The sequence below is a fragment of the Drosophila rhopaloa genome, unplaced genomic scaffold (genome assembly GCF_018152115.1).
Source record: "Drosophila rhopaloa isolate 14029-0021.01 unplaced genomic scaffold, ASM1815211v1 contig_163, whole genome shotgun sequence".
In the NCBI taxonomy this organism is placed as follows: domain Eukaryota; kingdom Metazoa; phylum Arthropoda; class Insecta; order Diptera; family Drosophilidae; genus Drosophila; species Drosophila rhopaloa.
In genome coordinates, this window is record NW_025335043.1 from 4,161,296 (window position 1) to 4,182,398 (window position 21,103).

General features: G+C 41.4%; 3 protein-coding genes and 3 non-coding genes across 6 annotated transcripts; all 6 read right to left on the reverse strand.

The window, feature by feature from the left end:
- Nucleotides 1-459: 459 nt before the first annotated feature.
- Nucleotides 460-2,865, reverse strand: LOC108052338 (40S ribosomal protein S4). Its single transcript, XM_017134718.2, has 6 exons — nt 2,780-2,865; nt 2,536-2,568; nt 2,146-2,404; nt 1,984-2,081; nt 1,024-1,195; nt 460-794 (listed from the first exon to the last, which is right to left on the reverse strand). Exons 2-6 carry the CDS (start codon nt 2,536-2,538, stop codon nt 541-543), a joined length of 786 nt encoding a protein of 261 aa, XP_016990207.1. The 5' UTR covers nt 2,539-2,568; nt 2,780-2,865; the 3' UTR covers nt 460-540.
- LOC123037458 lies at nt 851-993 on the reverse strand. The gene has a single exon (XR_006417503.1). It is a non-coding gene; the product is annotated as a small nucleolar RNA psi28S-3327 (small nucleolar RNA).
- LOC123037456 lies at nt 1,249-1,392 on the reverse strand. The gene has a single exon (XR_006417501.1). It is a non-coding gene; the product is annotated as a small nucleolar RNA psi28S-3327 (small nucleolar RNA).
- LOC123037457 lies at nt 1,622-1,764 on the reverse strand. The gene has a single exon (XR_006417502.1). It is a non-coding gene; the product is annotated as a small nucleolar RNA psi28S-3327 (small nucleolar RNA).
- A 724-nt stretch (nt 2,866-3,589) lies between the features above and the next one.
- Nucleotides 3,590-7,689, reverse strand: LOC108052337 (serine/arginine repetitive matrix protein 1). Its single transcript, XM_017134717.2, has 4 exons — nt 7,259-7,689; nt 5,900-7,128; nt 5,226-5,830; nt 3,590-5,156 (listed from the first exon to the last, which is right to left on the reverse strand). The coding sequence occupies exons 1-4, from the start codon at nt 7,268-7,270 to the stop codon at nt 4,138-4,140; spliced, it is 2,865 nt and encodes a 954-aa protein (XP_016990206.1). The 5' UTR covers nt 7,271-7,689; the 3' UTR covers nt 3,590-4,137.
- A 652-nt stretch (nt 7,690-8,341) lies between these two features.
- LOC108052334 lies at nt 8,342-16,842 on the reverse strand. Its single transcript, XM_017134715.2, has 5 exons — nt 16,514-16,842; nt 9,943-10,130; nt 9,713-9,870; nt 9,453-9,636; nt 8,342-8,917 (listed from the first exon to the last, which is right to left on the reverse strand). Exons 1-5 carry the CDS (start codon nt 16,547-16,549, stop codon nt 8,734-8,736), a joined length of 750 nt encoding a protein of 249 aa, XP_016990204.1. The 5' UTR covers nt 16,550-16,842; the 3' UTR covers nt 8,342-8,733.
- Nucleotides 16,843-21,103: the final 4,261 nt, after the last annotated feature.

Genomic DNA, 21,103 nt, shown 5'->3' on the forward strand with positions numbered 1-21,103 from the left:
GTTCACAAAATCTATAAATATCTCAAAAATTCTTTTTGTTATAAATACAAGTTTTAAAAAAGGTTTTTTCTAGAAAAATGGTTTAATCTTAACTATTTAACGTTGACATTCTGGGGATGATCACAAATGAAAACCTCATGGCGGCTGTAAACAATTTTGTCTGATTGATTTAAACTAAATGTTTTGAATTTATTTATCATTTGATTAGATAGATACTAAAACTCCACCTTACATAACAAAATTATTCACATGGATTCAGAATTAAAGGTCCTGCACAAAAACACAAACTGAAAATCGCACAATCTTCAACTGAACTATTTTTCCGTCGATATTATTGTAATTATTTCTTTAAGCAATTCTACACAAAGTTAACTGAAGTAAACATTGAACTCTTTCTCAACACAAATATTACCTTCTAAATGTTTGTCCCAGTGCCTTATCGAAAAGAAAACAAATTCGTTACGTTCTTGGCTTTGTAATTCCGTAGCTTAACGTACAGAGTGTTATGCTAAAAGGTAAAAATCCTTAAACTCCTGGATCTTAGTGGGTCTTGGCGGCCAGACGCTTGTCGCGCTCCTCCGAGATGCTCAGCTTGACACCCTTGCCCTTGGGCAGGGAGATGTAAGGCTTGTTACCCTTGCCAATGATGAACACGTTGGTCAAACGGGTGGCGAACACATGGCCCTGGGAGTCCTTAATGTGCACAATGTCGAAGGATCCGGGGTGACGCTCGCGGTTGACAACAGTGCCGACACGTCCCAAATTCCTGCCTCCGGTGATCATGCAGAGGTTGCCTGAGGATCAAAAAAATTTCGTTAGTTGGAAACAAATCTATTGGAATATTGTAGGCAAGTGTCATTGCACGTAAAAGTTACTGAAACGTCTGTGGGATGCCGAATCAGTGACCGTCGTGACAAAAAATGCTATTGGCTTTTTTGTATTTGAACCGCGCAACTTTGAAATACGTATTGTGGTCTTCGAAACAGCCAAAGGGTGTTTTGTTCGGATAGGTAGTCTTCTTACCGGAATCGAACTTGATGTAGTCGGTGATCTTGCCACTGGCAATATCCACCTGCACGGTGTCGTTGGCGTGGATCAGGGGATCCGGGTAGCGGATGGTGCGGCCGTCGTGTGTGACCAGGAATGGAACTCCCTTGGCGCCCAGCTGGTTCTTCTTGACCTTGCACAGCTTGTACTGCAAAATAGAATAGGAAATGTTAGTCACACTCAGTTTTTTGACACTTTTTAATTTGTAATTGCACGTAAAAGTTACTGAAGTGGCTGTGAAATACCAGGATCAGTGACCGTCGTAACAAAAATTGCTATGGGCTTCGTTTTGAACCAATTGACGCACTATTAGAAACGCAAATCGGTCTTCGACAAAGCCCTTTTGGGTTTATATGACTTCCAAATAAATCATATTAACATATTTTATCGAGGTTTAATCTAATCCAATTAACACATGGCAAAATGCGAACTTGACAGTAGTTTTCCGGTTTTCACTATTCCTTAATAGTTTTAACATAATTTATTATTCTAAATTGTTGAAACAATTTTTCATTTAAACTATTTTAGAGTATTGAAACTGAAAGACACTATCCTTATAGATTCACTTTGGCACGTTTGTAATTGCACGTAAAAGTTACTGAATTGACTGTGTTGTATCAAATCAGAGACCGTCGTATCAAAAATTGCTATGGGCTTCGTTTTGAACCAACTGACGCACTATTAGAAACGCAAATCGGTCTTCGACAAAGCCCTTTTGAGTTTATATGACTTTCAAATAAAACCTATTAACATATTTTAACGAGGTTTAATCTATTTTGATCTTTTTAATTAAAAAAATGGTACGAATTCTTAACTAACTTTATGATCTCATTTGAAATCTAATTAGTTGTAAATAAAGTTATAAATCTAACTAATTCTGGAAGTGCAAACCGGAACCACTGGGCTATACTCTTCTTGAAGGTATTGATAACTCACCTTGGCCTCCTCGGCGGAGATGCGGTGGATGGTGAAGCGTCCCTTCACGTCGTAGACCAGACGGAAGAACTCACCGGTCTTCTCGAGGGTGATGACATCTAAAAAGGGGTGAAAGTTCCATAAGTATAAGACAGATCTTGAGAAGTCCCATTGAGAACTCACCCATGAAGCCAGCGGGGTAGGTGGGGTCGGTGCGGACCTTTCCGTCGACCTTCACCAATCGCTGCATGACGATCTTGGTAACCTCGGCGCCGTTGAGGGCGTACTTCAAGCGGTTTCTCAAGAAGATCAGCAGGGGCAGCGACTCGCGCAGCTTGTGTGGGCCGGTCGAGGGACGAGGGGCGAAGGCTCCTCCCAGCTTGTCCAACATCCATGCCTTGGGAGCGGCTAAGCGCTTCAAATGCTTCTTGGGGCCACGCGCCTGCAAAATTATTAGGTTTTAGTTGTATTCTTCATATTCCAACAAATCACGAGATATTGGCCAGCAGAAATGCCAAACATCCAGTGATTGAACTTATTCCGCTGGAATATCTTTGCATGCGAAATACTCACCATGTTTGATTCACTATATTGTACGGGCGATCACTGCAAATGGAATAATAATACTTTTAGTTTTGTGTAAACATTCAGGCGCCACCGCAAAAAGCCGCATCAATTAACAGGAAATCCCCAATGTTTGGGCTCCAAATAATGCCACTGATGCTTTTTTCGACTCGTCGGCTATCCATTTCCATCGCCATCCCACAATAACAATCGCCGATGGCCTTAATTTTATATGATGAAAAATTACACGTACCGTCCGTCGGGCAATACAACAGGAAAAGGAAGATATTTGAGCGCAGTGTGACCAGGAGCCAGACAAATTTCCCAGAGACGCAGGGTTACTTTTTGCCAGGGACGAGAAACATAAGGGCTATTCTGCCGGGTGTTGCATCTCTGAGTCTCCGTCAGCTGTAATTAAAAATTATAAAACAAGAAACGCTGAAATAAACAAAGCTACTTATGTTGGTAACTTATTAACAAAATGTGACTTAACATATGTATAGTCTTTTTATTTATTTGAGCACAAGTTGTATATATTAATGGGAACTTACACAAATCAAAAAACCCCACGACAATTAAGGTTTATATTTACTTCAAATAGAAGTTTCTATATCTAAAAAGTTTAACATTTTTATTGATTTATTGGTTACAAAATATTTTCAAGACTGATTTGATTGAATTATTTAAAACTAACTCAACCATTTTGAATGGCACTTTAATGATATGCTGTTAGCTACTTTTGTTCACTAAAATTAAATTTCTTCTATACATAATAACTAATTTTATTTTTTTGATAAAGTTATCTTTTATTTTCCTGTTTTTATTTTAGATGCAATTTTTAATATGTAAAATTTGAGAATGTAGTCATGGACAAAGTCTCAAAGGTATAACACTCGGAGGAAATAGCCTCCATTATATCTCCATTAAAATACTGTAAATTGTGTGAACTAGCTTTTGGTCACACCAAAAAATACTAGTTTTCGCGCGTCTGCATTGCGCGCCAATAATCGAGACAAAACACATTTTCTATCGAGTTTTAAAAATATCAGTTATATTTTTTTGGTAATTTTACAATTGTGTTTATTTTCTCATTTAGTTAATGCCCCTCAAACACACAATTCGCGCTTTAGGCATTATTAATTACATTCTGTAAAACCTACTTATAAATTAAACTGCGGCAACAATACAATTTGCCAAACGGATTTACGTTTGTTTATGTGTCCTCGCTTTGTTTTGTGTATTATGTTTTTATACGGGAAATTATGTATTTAAAACCACTGATGGCTAAATAGTTATAATGGTTAATTCAGTTTTTCATATTTGTTTTTGTACATAATACAAACTGTATTCATTTGCTTAATGTTGGCTCGCTAATTTAGTCGCTACTGTTTTTGTTTAGGCGAAAGAACTTATCGTTATGTGAAATACATTTTAAGAAATACAATGTATGCAGTTAATGAATGTTTAGTTGGTTTAAATGTATATTTCTATTTTAATGGCTACGTACGTCTGTCTGTGAGGGCGAGCGATTCACAATGGGTAGATGAGTGAGGGTCAGTATGCTGGGAGTGGATTTGGTTGGGGCAATCATTCTCGCACATAGTCTGTCGTTCAGTCCAGCTTCTTCATGGATTTAAGGGCTCGTTCCCTTAGCTGCTTCTCGAGGTCCTCATTGATGACGCCCGGGCCGGAAGAACCCGGCAGCAGTAGCGGCATTTTGCCTGTGTTTCCATTTCGCTTGGCAGCTGCTCCAGAAGATGGTTGCTCCTCCTCGTCACTGCTGCCCTGGGAGCTGCTATCCCCCCGCGATTTGCCGGTAGTGCTCTTCCGCTTGTGCTTCTTATGCTTCTTGCTCTTCTTGCTGTGCTTCTTGTGTTTCTTATGCTTCTTGCGCTTGGAGGAGGCCTCGGAATCGCTATCGCTGGAGTCTGCCGCCTTCTTGGCCTTCTTGCGTTTCTTTTTGGGCAAATGCTCGTCCTCGGAGTCGCTGTTTCCGTTGCCGACCTCTCCGCCCTCGTCCCGACGCGTCTTCTTGTGACTACGCTTGCGGCTGCTCGTGGACTCCTCATCGCCGCTGGAGGTTGCCCCTCGCTTGGTCTTCTTGTCCGAGCGCCGCTTGTCCTTCTCCTTTTCCCGCTCCTTCTCCTTCTCCTTGAGGGCCGCCGCCTCTTTCTCTTTCTCCTTCTGCAATTTCAGCTTCTTCTTGAGACGCTCATCCCCGCTGGAGTTGTCCTCGTCGTCGCTCTGTTCGCTGCTGGATGAGCTCTCCGAGCTGCGTCGCGCCTTCTCCTTGGATTTGCCCTTGGACTTCTCCTCACTGGCTTGCTGCTTCTTGCGCCGCGGCGGTTCCTCGCTGTCATCACTGTCCGCACTGCTATCCGAGCTGCTGCTCTGGCTCTGGTCGCGGGATTTCTTTGGTGCCGCCGTAGCCGCCGCCTTGGCTGCGAGCCGCTCGTGGGGCTTAAGGAACGGAGAGGGCGTGCGGGACAGACTGGCGAACCCACTGCGCGCGACTGGGGGAGCCTCGTCCAGCACAATGATGGTTTCTGGCTTGGCTTTGCGCTGCTGCTCCTCGCGGCAGAGATCGATAGTGTTTAATGCCGGGCCAGTGAACTCAACCGAGGAGCGTGCTGAAGAAAAAAGAAGATAAACATGTTTTATGACCAGTTTTAGGGGTGCCCTAGTTGTTTGTCACTCACCAACTGGACTCTCCCGCTTGCGACTGCGCCGCGAACTAGAGCGACTGCGGCTTCTCTGGCGACTCTGGCTGCGACTGCGGCTGCGTCCACGCTTCTCTGCCGGACTAGAGCTGCGCTGTCGCTGCTGGCGCCCACCTGCCGGCTCCGCCGAGCTACCAGATGACGAACGTCGATTCCTGACAGGTGGCGGGTTGTCCCACCGATTCATGTGACCGCCACCGGGCGAACTGCGCCTCTCCCTCGAGTTGGGACGGCGATCTCGCGAATTTCGACGCTGCTGCGGCGACGAGAAGCGACGCCCCGGACCCGGATGCGGCGAGAATTGCTTACGGAACGGCTGGCCCTGCTGCATGGGCGACTGGCGATGATCGCGATTATAACGATTCTGCTGCGGCGACTGGCGTCTGTCGAAGCGTCCCATGACACCGCCACCACCGCGTCCTCCGCCGCCAGGACTATGCCTGGCCTGCCAGTGAATACGCCCGCCACCGCGGAAGTTGGGCGATCCACCGCGATGCTGCCACATCTGGCGATGACCGCCGCCACGACCACCGCGACCTCCACCTCTGAAGTTCATCATGGGCGAGCGGCGACGATTGTTGAAGCTGAACACAAAGAAGGAGCAAGAAAGCCTTAGTTTAACAGAGAGTAAATAAGGGTAAGAAGCCACTTACCGTCTTGGGGATCGGGAATACCGCATGGGGGAGCGGGAAAGTCGCCGAGATCTTGAACGGCGTCGTGAATTGGATCGCTGGAAGCGATTTCCGCCGCCTCCGCCATTATCCTGCCGCATGGGGCTGCGTCCTCTTGGCGAGAAGCGCCTGCCACCGCGGCGACCCCCTCCTCCGCCACCAAACTGTCTGCCCCGATCATTACCGCGCTCCATGGAACTGGCCGAATCTCCACGATTGTTGCGGTACTGCCGTTTGTTCTGAACACTGTTCTTGTTGCGCCGATGCTCGAAATGATCCTGATTGCGCTCTGGTGACAGGGAGATGCTGCTGGAACGTCCTCGTCGGCGGCTGCGACGCGAGGAGCTGCGGGAACGCGACCTCTTGGGGCTTCCCGAACGGGAGCGACTGCGCGGAGAGCGGGATCGAGACCGCGAACGCGACTTGCCCTTGGTCGCCGCCGGGGCAGGCGACTTGTCCGTTGAGTGGCGGCCGTTGACAGTCTTGGCGGGTGCGGGCTCCACCGAGCCCGCCTTCTTGCCGGAGGCTCGGGAGCGGGAACGCTGAGGAGAACGCGAACGTGGCCGACGGCTGGAGCGGCGCTCCCGGGAGGCGGGTCGTGCGGCAGAGGAGGAGCCACGCTTCCGGATTCGAGCCGCAGCATTGGCGGCCGCTTCTCGAGCGGCACTGGGCACCGAACCGTTGTTGTTGGTCGGTTTCACCGAGCGGGATCTTGATCTCGACTTGGATTTGGAGCGGTCACGCTGCCGGTCTCGCCTAGAACTGGCGCGCTGGGAGCGGGAACGAGACCGGGATCTCGATCTGTCCCGCTGCCGCTGCTCCTCCTCCCGCTTGAGTATCTCGTCCTTCTTCTGCTGGATGAACTCCGCCGGAATCCCCGAATCACTCTCCTGAGCGGACAAGAGCAGGGCCCAAAGTTCACCCATAAACTGGCGGGCATTTCTGCCATTTAGGAAACCCGTCATATTAATTTGCATTTTCTTCGGGCACGGATACTTCTCCTCCTCCAGCTGATTGTATACAAACTCCACGACGACGTCATCCTCGATGTGCAGGATGTCGGTAATCTTCTTGCTGATCCAGGGACGCAGTACGTCCAGTTTTACCTTGGACATGTCCACCCTTTTGTTCAAGCAGTCGCCAAACTTCATTTGCTTCATCAGCTTCTTCTCCTTATCGCTGAACCGGGTGTCCTGCTGCTGGTTGGTGCCCTATTTGTTTTTTGGGGGAAAAAAAGGGATATTTTGCAGGATGTGCCAAGAAAAAAAATGAATGTGATGGTGAGGAAAACCATTTATCGATTGGTTTTGCGGGGGGCTGTTTCGGTTTCGTTTGGCTTACCGTGAACATCATTTTGTATGGGATTACTTAGTCTCCTGCGGGAATTTCGGATGCACTGCCGCCAATTTGTGGCCCCAGTTTTTAGGCTAGGCACATTTGTTTATTGCGAGGCACAAAATTCAATAAAAAATTTAATATAAATATATGTAACCCGGCACCACGCAAGTCGATTACACACACACTTGCGCAGCGTCTTTTCGCCGTCTGTGTATGTGTGATGGCCGGGGAAGCGGATGCTTTTTGCCCAATTTAAACGATATCTGCACTATCTGCTATCGCGGTTATCAGTCTCTTGCACCTGTCGCCGTCGTTAAACCACTTTTATGACACCTAATTGCGCTAGTTTCGCGTTACTTTTCCTTCGCAAAATAAAATATTTTCGTGAAAACGGTCTGCGCCAGCGATGGCATTAGCGGCCCAAAACACGAGTAATCGACACGAACGCGGAACTATCGAGTGCATGTATCGATAGGGATCTGGCAACTCCTGAGGCCTTGCACATCGAATGGCATCACTCTTATTGTTTTTGAATACAGATCGTTGCAACTTGTATTTTATCTGATTGGATAAATGAAAAGTTTACATATTCAGCTTTTAGCACAGGCCCAGGTGGCTTAGACCTCTCTACAGAGGCAGTCACGGCAAATATAAATCATTTGGTTATCTAATTACTCTCATACCAAGTACTTTACAAAACGTTACATTCTTTTATATTTTTCAAATTTTTTTAAAGAAAGTAATCACTAATTTTACCTTGTCACTCACATTATTATTTACGGCAGTATTGTTCTTTGTATAGAAGCTACAAATATCTAAATAAATTGCCATTTCCAAAATCATTAGATTATCACTGATTAGTTTTTTTTACGTTCCTTAATCGAGTAAATAATTTTGGAATTCAGTATGGAAAAATTATTAACACCAAAGTGCAAGTTACTTCAATGACATTAAAATGCCTGATATGTAGCTTTAAAGAAAGGGTGTATGCTCCAGACTATTGACGAAAACTGGAGACACACATAAATTTAAAATATAAAATTAGAAACAACATAATTCCCTTTACCATTAATAAAACGAATCATGTCACATTTCGAAACGAATGTTTTTATTTTGCATTTTGAAATGCCGTAATTAGGGGTTCTAATAAATACACACTACAAATGCTCGGAGGCATTAATTCAATTTTGTTTAAATTTAGACTTAACATTAGGATTTGATTATTTTTCGAGCAAAATTGCATTTCAATTTTATACAGCTGAGAGGGATGAAAGGAGAATGAGAGATGGGGAAAACATTAAATAACATTGCAAAATTGATTTCGCTACAAAAAATAATTCCTCTTTTTAAGTACACATTAATTTAGCCAGCCAGCCAGTTCAGACCAGCTCCACTCCACTCCGCTCCGACCCAAAACTCGCTCAGTTCTTTTGGTTGCTGTTGGTGTTCCTGGTGGTTACCGCCTCCTCCTGCTCCTTCTAAGGTATCATATTGGGCTCCTGGGCGGCGCCCGTCGAGTACTTGGGCTTGCAGACGCATCCGCTCTCCACCAGCACGTAATCCTGGCCAGTCAGCGTCACCGGACCGAGGGGAATGACCAGGAACAGGTAGGGTACATAGGTTTGCGTACACTCGCCCCGGACCACATCGCACTCAGAAGATCTGGAAGAGAATACAAAATTTATCACTTTAAATTACGCTTCAAAAATATTTTTAATTTAATTTCAAAATAATTATTTACGTATTGTTAGCTATCATATTTAACTTTACTTTAAAGTTACTATATGTTGAACTATATTAACGTTTGAAAATCAGCTTCTTTAGTGAAATCTTTGCAGCCACAATTATTAAATAATCTTTAATAAATATTTAAGTTTATTTTCCCTGTGAGGTTTTAAGGTTTTTATAAAAAAAATTCATTGAATCATCGAATATAAACTTTAATATAAGTAATGACATAAGAAAGTTAAAAATAATCGGACAACTATTTTTGTTTTTATCATATGAAGAACATTTAGTATAGAGACTAACCTGCATGTAGTGTTAACACCAATTAATACCACCCTTCAAGTAGTGCTTACACATATTATAATATTTCACATTCTTAATCCATCATAAATAAATAAAGAAAGGGTTGGAATTTGAGACACCCCGGTATATATTCCCCAAAAACTTGGCGTTCCTGCTATTTACTTACTCGCACACTTCGAAGACCACCTGCTGGAGGAGATCGGGGAACTTCTGGACGATGGTCACCGGCTGTCCGGAGGTCAGGCTGACCCCGTACATGGGCGCCGTGGTGTTGTAGCGGGTCTTGCAGAGTCGCGCCGGCGTCTCACTTTTGCACTGCTGCGCCGGGGTGGCGTTCTTCAGCGATCGACCTGCGATGAGATGGGATGGGATCAATCAATCAATCATCGGTCAATCAATCAATCAGCGATGCGGTGACCGACTTACCATAGCGACTGCTTCCGACGGCCTCGTTATTCACCTCGTCGTAGGCCCTCAGCAGAGCACTGGTGGTTATGGCGGGGTCCAGTGTGCTGGGCAATTTGCTCTGGCGGCCACGTCGCGAGTTTCCGTTCCAATTGGAGAATGTGCGCGCCACGGCCGCGCTGCAGAGATCCCAATTAGGGGGTTATGGGCGTTAGAAAAGAAAGTTACTGACCACATTTCCACTGACTCACCTTGGATATGGCGCATTGTTGGGCCCCAGGCAGTCCAGTGAATCCGTGAGCGCATCGCCGGATAGGTACTTCAGGCCACGCCCACCGCTGCAGCGACTGGGGGGCGCATCGTCGCTACTGTAACTCGGCCACAAAGCCGCATTTGCGCAGGTGAGTGCGATGCTGATGACGCAGAGAGCCGTTAGGTGCTGCAAGATGTAGCATACGGATATGGGTTATGAAACGGTCGGGAAAGATTGTTCACAAGGCTAACGCAGTCTCATCTTTTAGGAGGGTTAGGGGTTTAAACAGCGAACAAGGTTGACGGATTATGATACACAAATTAATATAAGATACATTCATTAATATACTGTAATTGTGCAAGATTGTATATTAATGTTAAAGATACAAATAAAAGTTATGTAATTGGAACTCCATTGTAACTAAGAATCGGTTTAGTACTATTAGATATAATCAATCATAACAAAATCTACTAAGCTACGCTAGTATTTAAATAACTTTTTCATGGCAGATAATAATATTACATCAAGACACTCCTACATCAAAAGACATTCCCAGAAAATGACTCAATATCAAAAAATATTTAATAGCTTGCTTCTTCGTTATTTTCTTTTCCGCTTTCTATTTAATTTCGAGTAGATTTGGCGAAGTCTAAAAATACGAAATTAATTTTATAGCGCAGACATAACTGTTTATTTCACTAGGAAATATATATGTATATGTATCTTTGTATAAAAACTAAAAACCAAGGCTTATAAGACGTTCTATCAAACTAATTTTACTACTAAAAGAGAGTTTCATGAAATCAGTTTATGAAAATAATGGTGCTGGTCAGAAAAATGTTAAAATTATAGTCCGACTTTTGGCTACAAAACTATAAATATAACATGAAGAGAAATAAATTTCCTAAATAAAAATCCAGAGATTTTTAAGTATTTATAACAACAGTTCGACTTATGAACAAAGACTATAAATGCAAAAAGATACGTAACGGTCCTAGAACTAAATGCTGTATTTATGCTATGGACTTTGTTACTATCATTTCTATAGGCCCGTGGTCGAGGGAAGTGCTGTGTCATGCAGAAAAGCCAACTAGACTGGTCTGCACTGTTGTTCCGTAAGAGTTGTAACGTGTTTTATCGCCTGTCGTTGAACCGCTGACCCTGACCATGGCCCCTGGTACTTGTCTAGCATCTGGCTGGGGACTCCACAGAGTTCTGGGAAAAGGCTTTAAAGTACGCCAATGGCGACGAGAGTTACAAGGGTTTCAGCCGATGAAAAATTTCTATTTTCACATATGTATGTATGTAGGTACATACTTGACCCGCTTAGCCCCGAAATCCATAAACAAATTAATTAAGCTCATAAATAACCATATCGCGGGGCATCGCACGTGAAAGTAAAAACAGAGAAGAAACCCACATTGAGTAGAAATGTTTATACATACAAACATACAACATTTTTCAGCGGCATGGCATGCAAAGCTGACTCTGACTTCTAATATGGTCTGAACTTTTTATTGCCTCTTCTTGCGGTTTTTATTTATCCGCTCGCATGTATTTTCTTTCACTTTCTCTGTGCAGATTTGGCTGCTGATCAAGTGCCCGCCAAGCCAAAAAACCCGTTTCGATTGAATTAAAATTGCAGCACAAAATTTGCCAACTTTTTTTTTTATTTTCAACCTACTATTTGACTTTCTGCTGAGAAAATCGCTGCACGTACGGACGTGCGAGGCGATAATCGTAGCGTTTCTTGCAGCCTTTTGTCCAACTGTCAATGGCAAATACCGCAAATATTTCTTAATTGATATAAATATTTTCTTTCTGCTATTATTGTTTTGCTTGTCGGCAGTTCGGTTCGCACATTTGGTAAGTTTGTTAGCCAACTTTCTTTTCAGTTAGACATTAGACAATACAAAAAATAATACGATGGGGCCATAATGGTCATTGCGTGTGCTCTGCGCTGGTGGGAAAAACGAAAGCGAAATTCTATTATTTAATTCTTTTCACATTCATTACACGAATTTAATGAGTCTGGTGGGAGCGGGGAAAGGCCGGTACACACGTGCAGACCAGACCTGTCTTCCAAGCTTGATAGTGCAACGATGGCCACTCTCACCGTGTCTTTTGTCGAATTCTTTGGTGCCTCATTAAACGCGCTTTTCTCGGCATTGTCATTTCATTTCGTTGCTGGTTGGTCCGACTTTCCGTTTTTATGACTCTTCAGCAATTTTGTTTAATAAATGCTCGTAGTGTGGTGCGGTCCCCTCTTAATTCGACATTAAAGCAGACGGGACGAAATGGACTGGACCCCTGGGACCCGGAGAAGCCATTGCCATTTGAACCTGTCACAAGACGTATTTCTACCTGGTAATTGCCGTCTTGATTGGGCCTTCGTCGCCTAATGAGGCGACTTTCTTAGGTCTGCGAGGGTTCATTCAAGTGATTGCGGCATGACTGTACCGAATGCAAATAATTTCGAGTAATTGGGCTTTTGGAAATCGGCGATTCACGCATTAATCAAAAACCCATTGACCATTCGTTGACAATTTCGGTTTGCCCCGTCATTAGGCTTACATAACAAAAACAACAACAAAGTGCACTACATGATTGTCTATGCTTTGCTTTTACAATGCTTAGCTTGCGAGCAAAAGAGACCGCGAAACTAAGCCGGGCTATAAAGAATCAGAGATGGGAGCGTGCTTAAATTATGTGAGAGTAAAAGAGAATGACATTTTGATAAATAATTTAAAATGATTGTATAAAATATTTTTTTATTTTAAAAGCAGTGTCTCTTTTATACTTTTTTTTAATGTCGCAAAAAATTAAACCGTTTAAGGGGCCTGTTTTTTTTAATATTCTCAGTTTAAAATCTAGCTTCGTATGACGACGATTAAAAAAACTATTTTAAAAGTACGCGCGTCTATCGTGCTTGGATCTCGAAAAAAAGCACGGCTTGGGCCCGTCTCTAGTAAGAACCGAAGACTCAGAGACAGAACAGCAAAAGCAACAAGCGGCAAAAAGAGACAAAGCGACGAGACGAGCAAAACTGTCAAGAGCAGCGGATTCGTTCGTGGATCAGGTGCCGTTATAACGAGGTTAACGACCTACATCTCCCTCTCTTTCCATCTCTCTTCCTCTCTCTCTTTCCCGCTGGCATAAACAAACATTGGCGTTTAATAACAAATGAAATTATATTCTAACAGCTCAGCTGCACGGGTGAAAATTGGAAAAATCGGGAAAGCAAGGCAATGTCGACAGATTATTGACAGCTTACAAATAGTCGCGAGTGACTGTGACTTTGACTGTGATTTCGATTGCGACCGTTGCACGCAATGTTGCTACACAGTAAAAAAATGTAGGATGCTCTTTTTAAAATCTATCGCATTATTTAAGACCAGATTAGATGATTTAAAAATCTAAATCGGAAATAATCATTGTCAAATTGAAATATATTTTTGATATTATAGACTTAGAAAAAATCTTCAAACATTGTACATAATCATCAGTATGTGTGCTACATCGAACAAATTTTTTTTTCTGTTTAGGAACTGGTTTATTGATAAGCGTAGCCCACAGCCTCGGGTATTCTTCTCTGTAAACGTAAACCCCCCTCTTTGACACTCTACAGCACCTCAGTTCCACATTCTCAATGGATGTCAGTGATAATGCATTGTGATTGAAACGAATCGAGAGAGTATTGTGCCTGGCCGTTGGCTTCGCTTAACTGACACAATTTCCCAAAGGCTTTTGTTCGACGATTGTGGATCAGTTGGTCAGGAAAAGCCGATGAAAAGCAAAGGCCAATTGTTCGGGAGAAGCTGTCAACACGGAGTGTGTCAAACTGCTAGTAAAAATAGATTGTGAATAGAATTTCGGTTTAAAATCGTTTAAAAACAACGACGATTTTTTGTAAGGTTCAAATATTTTTATATCTTCTATTTTTAAATCATTTATTATGAAGCTAATTAACCTGGTTTAAAGCCAAAGGAATGTAATTTATTATTTCCTTCAGAAATGTGTATACATATAAATTAACAAACTTTAAACTATAGAAACCCGATCCGAAGGTAAAATATTTGTTGATCGTTTCATCGAACTTTACCTATTGGCACCTCCAGAATCTGCTGTTACTATTTATCGATTAATTACATATCGACAGAAGAACAGATCAATTACATATCGACAGAAGAACAGTTTGTGTATGCAAAGCAACTTTAGAAGTGTTTTCTGTTCCCAGTTCTCAGCACCGTTGCGCATTAGACCGTTGTTTTACGTTGGATTTTCCACTTTTTTTGTTCGTTCCGCGACAAACAACAAAACTCGATGCCGTGATAACCCCGAAGCGACAAAACTTTCAATGGGTTTTATTTCCCCGAAGAAGCAGCCGCTATGCAGATCACGTTTTCCCAGACCCAGACCACAAAAAGATAGAGCGAGACAAGTGCAATGGACCTGGCTTATTTCGCCTCCGGGTTATTTCACCGCCCCTTTCACTCCCCCGCATTTTTTCCGTCGACGACAGCGGCGCTTTCATTTTTGGACTGCGACCATTGTCCAGATGGTGGGATCCGAATCCGAATCCGAATCGAATCCAAAGAATCCGTGGAAACGGGGCTAAGAGTGGGCTTCAGCTAACCAAAACTAGAACCGAGGTATTTTAATGACAATGGAGATCGCGACTTTGAGACCTGCCTGCAGCAACACTTTTACTCATTACGCTCTCGGTTTTTTATCCCATAGATCTAGATACATATCTGGGCAGAAGTTTCACTGGATAATTCGCATCATTATTTTCTGGGCAGGCCCTCCAAGTACTGTTATTATTTGGCGCTACATTAAAGCCGGCAATTAACACAAATATATGACAATCTACCAATCGGAATGCAAACTTAGATCTCGGAAATATTTGACCCAGAACGCCGTTGTGTTTAACAGTTCATAACTCCGTTTGGCAAATAGTTATACGCACCTTCTTTAAGGTTCGTCTGCCAGCCTAACAGCAAAAATACCAGAAAATGAGAATTCTTGAATGGGAATATTCTACCTGTAGGGCAGACTCAAAGACAAACGGCCAAAACCCATAAAAATCAAAGTATGAATATGTTTAGCCCACTTTTTATAAAATTTTTATTTCGCTTTTGCCCAGGGCACGCTTGGCACTCGAGCATTTAGGCGACGCTTTGAATCATCGCTACACAGAGCAAAACAATTGGATACTCTTAAGATCGATTAAATATTTTAAAATGAGTTGGCTAATCATGGATCTTTGGAAGCGTCTACTATCAAAATGAACAACTTATGAGAAATCAAAACCTGCTTTTTTTTTGATTCCAGGTGATCACCAATATTGTATCTTATTAATCTCCAATTAATCTATTACTGATTAATAATAGTTACCAACGTTCGTTTGCTTCCTTAAATTTTAAAGTTAAATTAGTGAAAAGAATAATAAATAAATCATGGAAAACCATTAACAAGTAACTCAAAAAAGTATTTTGTCTAAGATACTAATATGGTCATTTCTGACTAACATTAGATTGCGTACTTTTTTTGTTCTGTGTAGATTACCGGTTGAGATGTTTAAATTTCGGAAATCTGCTGGACAAGCAGAGAAAACAACCGAATGAATCGAATTGCCTAAAGAAATCAAAAACTCCATTCAAGGGAAATCGTTGACTAAGCGTGGGCGTGTTTTTGCTTTCTCGGCTATGATTAACATTTTCAAGAGTCCTAAGTCGGTCAAGTTCACACAGGTTTCTTTGATTCTTTGGTAAGGGTTCTGAGCCCCGAATTGTAGGTCTCAAAACCTTTGGTACTAAGAAATCAAGTAATTCCCGCAGGAATGCAGCTGTGCCCAATCGCAGGGTCAGATCTCCTGCCGCATTCCTCGAGTCGACCCCCTGACAGGGCCATATATCACTTGTAACCATAACCGCGACTGCTCTCTAAGCCACACTATAATGCTGTTGCCAATTCGAGTGCCACAGCCTAGACGTGAGACGACTGACAAAACTACATATCTGGGTTTGTATATATATATGCATACGCTTTTCGGAGGGAACGCAACATAGTAAAAGTTATTTGGCCAAGGCAAATTCATTATAAATTCGTCAAGACCGGGCAAAAAGAAAGTCCAAGAAAGGTGCTAATTCATGCCAACGGATCGGCCGATCGGGCCAGAGAAATGGGTCGAAGTGGGCGAAACGCCAGAGCCCAGTTGGAGAACTCCCTGCCATCCCATCCCATCCTATCACATCCCAGCCCATGCGAACCCAACCCAACCAAACCCATGCCATTATTCCACGCCAGGCACTTAGTGGACCACCGAAGGTGTTGCCTTCACTTGTGGACTGCATGTGTATATAGCCATATTATATGTGTTCTTTATGCCATACTGGTTTCCCAAAGGAAGACGACGATGGAGACGAGAACAATGCCAAGTTCAGGCAAAATACAAAAAATAACAAAAAAAAAATAAGAGAGAAGTGTAAGAGATCTTGCAGCTGCCTCTCCTTGTGGGCGCTACGGCTTTAGTGTCTTTATTTTTTGTGCTTATTGGGGTCACTTACTTTGACAGAACTTCTACTTAAGCACCGGTATTCCATTTTGTAGCTGCGTGTGTTGGCTGTTTGGATGGTTGATTGTTGTGTTATTGGCTGTACTTGGTGGGCACTTGAGGTGTTCTGTCGAACAATGTCTCGTATATCGTATATCGTTGTGCCTTCTGCCTGCGACTTGTCCGATTCGAATTGGCTTTTCACTACACTTCACGAAACGATGAGTATATCACACTAAGTCGCTGATTTCACTGGAAGCCCCTTTTTGAACTCTTTGGAGGTAACGCGCGTCTGACAACCGACCAACTCGAGCGCTCAACCTGAACTGACGGACCAGGTAACGTTTACCATTCCTTAACAACTTGGTGTGTCGCTGCTGTTAATGGGATCTTCGGCAATATCGCACTCGTAACCTGTTGCCGTCGTGCCAAGTGTTGCTGCTGCAGATGTTGCCGCTGTTGCTGCTGCTTCTGCTGCTGCCGTCGATGTTGCTGCTGCAGATTGGTTTACCCGCTGGCATTGTGGGTGCCGATCTGGATACATGTGAATGCTCCTCAAAAAACAGTCTATGCAAAAGCAAGCCAAGAATATCAGATAGTAGCCCAGGCAGACGACCAACACAAATCAAACTAGAACTGACAGAATTATAGTCTAATGTAAAGTCATTCTGCGCTATGTAGATCACTTTAAATATGTGCTGACAGAACACTGCCCGTACCAACTTACCAGTTCGCATTTCGATCGTAGAGCTGATATATAGTTCTTATTATTACTTTATTAAAAGGACCATTAATATAATTTACAATTCATATATTTTAAGTTATTGTTATTCATCCCATATCAAATATATATTTTAGTTTGCGTTACAAAACCTTTCTTAAGATGGACAAATCTTCAGAACACTTCGATAATTTTGGATTCTTCTCAATACATTAAGTAGTTTTAACATTCTCGAAGAAGAAAAACTTGTTCATTTTTAACCTCGTTCTAAACATTCTATTAAAGTCTTGGGGATAAAAGCCTTTTTTCCAAATCATCAGAACTAAGGGAACTAGGAGGGTGCCATTATAGAATTGTATACAGTTTTTAAATAATTGAAATTACTTATGGAATTTTAAGTTGGATCGCATCTGACCCTACATCAACACAAGGGGCCACTCTTTCATCTAAATTTACCACTGCTGACTGTGTTATTAGTGGTGATGTTCCTACCACTATTTGTCTATTTTGCTGTTGGGGATTTTCTTCCTGATAAGGTGGGCTCAAGTTAAGGGCACGCATTATTATCGAACAGCATCCAGTAAACACGATGCAAATGCAGCAGGCGCAACAACAAACTAAAAAGAAAACTATAAAGATCGAAAACAGAATGAGTCCTAAGCCTCTAAGCATTTTCTATTGTTATTTTATAGCATTGATTGTCGATAAATAAGATGGGAATAAAGTAAACCTCTTTGTCCAAGAACCTTGTATCCTAAAATAATAACACTTGGAGCAAAGTCTTTAATATAGATCTCATTTCAATACTTATCATTTCATTTAAAAAAGTCCTTGCAGTAGCTGAAGCAGCAGAAAGCCAATCATTACCATCAAATAGCCCAAAAAAGTCAATTAAACCAAACTTGTTGAAGGATTAGAGTGGATACATTATGTGATCTCATATTTTTGTCATCGGAACCTTGCTCAGAAGGTACTACAATTTTTGTGAGGGATGAGTCTGTATTGACATATTACTCTGGACTAACTCTGAAAAGTAGTTTTTTAATAAGTTGTATTTCTATTTCCAGAGGAAGATGAGATTCTTTGGTTGAATAATATTATTATTCGCCTTATAAATTAAAGTAATTTTACAATTAATAATTTTAATAATTTACAGCTCTTGGGGTCACAACGGTTAGACGCGAATAGATTATTTTCGTGATGTAATTATGATAATTGTGGCGAGAAAGAGTTTCAGTTTGAAACGAATCTGAAAGCATCACAAACTGACTTATCGACTGCAAGGGCTTCCGTTAATTGGTTATCGATTAATGGCATTACGCAACCGCCATATTCTGTAAATGCTCGTCTCTCCATCTATTTCTCCGTGTCTGACAATTAAAAGACGCTTTTCATTTTCTTTTGGGAAAGTTATCAAGCTATATTAGTTACAATTCGCTATGGTTATTATCGAAAAATGAAGAAAACGCCGAAAGGCCACAAAAACTTTCATAGTGGTTGTAACTTTTTCCCCTTCGTCCGGGCGACTTTTAAAGTCAATTGTCGTCGCGTCGTGCAGAAAAAGTACTCGACGGGTATAAATAAAATAAAATTAATAGTAACAATTGAAACAAGCGCAGTGCCACAATGAAGCGAAAGAAACATTGTCCGAAATGAAACATGAGAGTGAAAACCCCCTCCCGCCATTTCTTTCGGAATGACACGGCACGCATGCGCAGTGTCAACGCAACTTTTCAGCGAAAGTGACGGAACGAGTTCCAATTGTCCACGGCCAACGCTCCAAACGCCTTTATCAGAGGCCACAATTCACTGGCCTGGCGTAATAGTTGCCAAAATAAATGAAAATAAAAAGCCTCCAGACTGCCAGAAGAAACTACATTTTCTAAAAGGTAATAAAATGTACGCTTGCGTCTAGACCTAACATTTCTTTTTATTATTATTTATGCACTAAAACTAAAAATAAATAATATGCTTACATAAATCCCCAGGATTTAAATATCTATGTTTATTTTAGACTTGCTGTATGTTTATGCTGATAAAGCTGGTTTATTTTTAAGCGGTAACTTATGGTACTTTTTTGAATCAAGGAGAATAGTTTTCTATATTTTCTTTTGTGAAGTTAATTAAAAGTTAATAATAACTTTTTGAATACGATCGTTATATGATGTTTTGAAAAGTTGTGCTTAAGGTTCATTAGGTTAATTATTTCTAAACAAGGTTTTTAAGTATATATTATTTACAGCAAACTATTATTTATAATTTTCGGTCTACTGAGGTATATATTCTTCTATACATTCACTGGCTAGCAACATTCAGAATTATATTTTTCCATTTGTCGTTTGTTATGGTCGTCACGGGGTCATTGTTTTTTAAAAAAGCATTATATCCTTTGCAACCCCTAAATAAAAGATCGTCAAACACCGAATTATTTTCTTTGAATATTTAGCTAAGTTGTTGCACTAACCATACAACATATAGACTGGTCATTTCATACAACGAATTTGGTCACAAAATTTTTCACTCGGGGAGCCCCAGTGCTGGAATCGGCAGGCCCCGACACTTCGTGTGCCTTCGGGTTTTTTCGCTCTCGTTCTAATTCTTATTTTGACGCTCGCGCTCGAGTTCGGTCGTTCAGTCGCAGAGACGCGCATTTTGAAGAAGGTTGGCCTGCTCTTGAATTGGGCTTTGTATGTATGCGTGTTCATGCATTCTCATACAGGGGTGCATGTGTGCGATCATTTCATTTCGATGCAGCAAGAATATTTTGTCTTTTGCTACTTTTCAGACTTGGTACCCTAACAATATGGGCGTATTCACTATTGGGTTAATGATAAAAATAAGAATATTATATGTTATAGTATATTTTTAATATTTCAGCATATATTTCATCTTGGTTTACAAATTCAAATCAGTGGTAGCAAAAAAATATTTTGCATATATGTATGTATTCCAATTAATAGAAATCAATCTACTGAGATAGGAACAGGGCACATCGCAGTCGGTGTCTGCGCTTAGTGGTTCAGAAAACTTCAAACCAAATCAGCTTTGGTTGTTGTTCTGCGAGCGTATGGTGCCTGCATAGCCTACCGACGATTGAATTTTAGGGGTGGCTACAGAAACAAGAACGGCTGTTTGGCTTTTGTTTTGTTTACATTTTTTAGGACACTTGTTTTGAATGATATGTTTAATGAGTTTTGGTTGATTTTTTTTTGATTCGCAGTGTAATTTTGTTTAATGTTGTTATTTAATGATCTAGTTATATATATTTTTATGTTTGCTTATTCTTGAAAGTCGCCGCTTGAATTAGTTACCGATAAATATACATATGTACATATAATAATTTTATAGTTTTAATCTTGGAAAATAACAAATTGTTTATCCACTACAAAGTACAGACAAAAAAAATTTGAAGTGATTTTCTTAAATTTATATTACTATTTTAAATCAAGAAGTAAACTTTTAATGATTTTTAATATAAAAAAAAATTATAAAATTAATTATCATTAAACATATCATTCAAAACAAGTGTCCTAAAAAACGTTCTTGTTTCTGTAGCCACCCCTAAAATTCAATCGTCGGTAGGCTATGCAGGCACCATACGCTCGCAGAACAACAACCAAAGCTGATTTGGTTTGAAGTTTTCTGAACCACTAAGCGCAGACACCGACTGCGATGTGCCCTGTTCCTATCTCAGTAGATTGATTTCTATTAATTGGAATACATACATATATGCAAAATATTTTTTTGCTACCACTGATTTGAATTTGTAAACCAAGATGAAATATATGCTGAAATATTAAAAATATACTATAACATATAATATTCTTATTTTTATCATTAACCCAATAGTGAATACGCCCATATTGTTAGGGTACCAAGTCT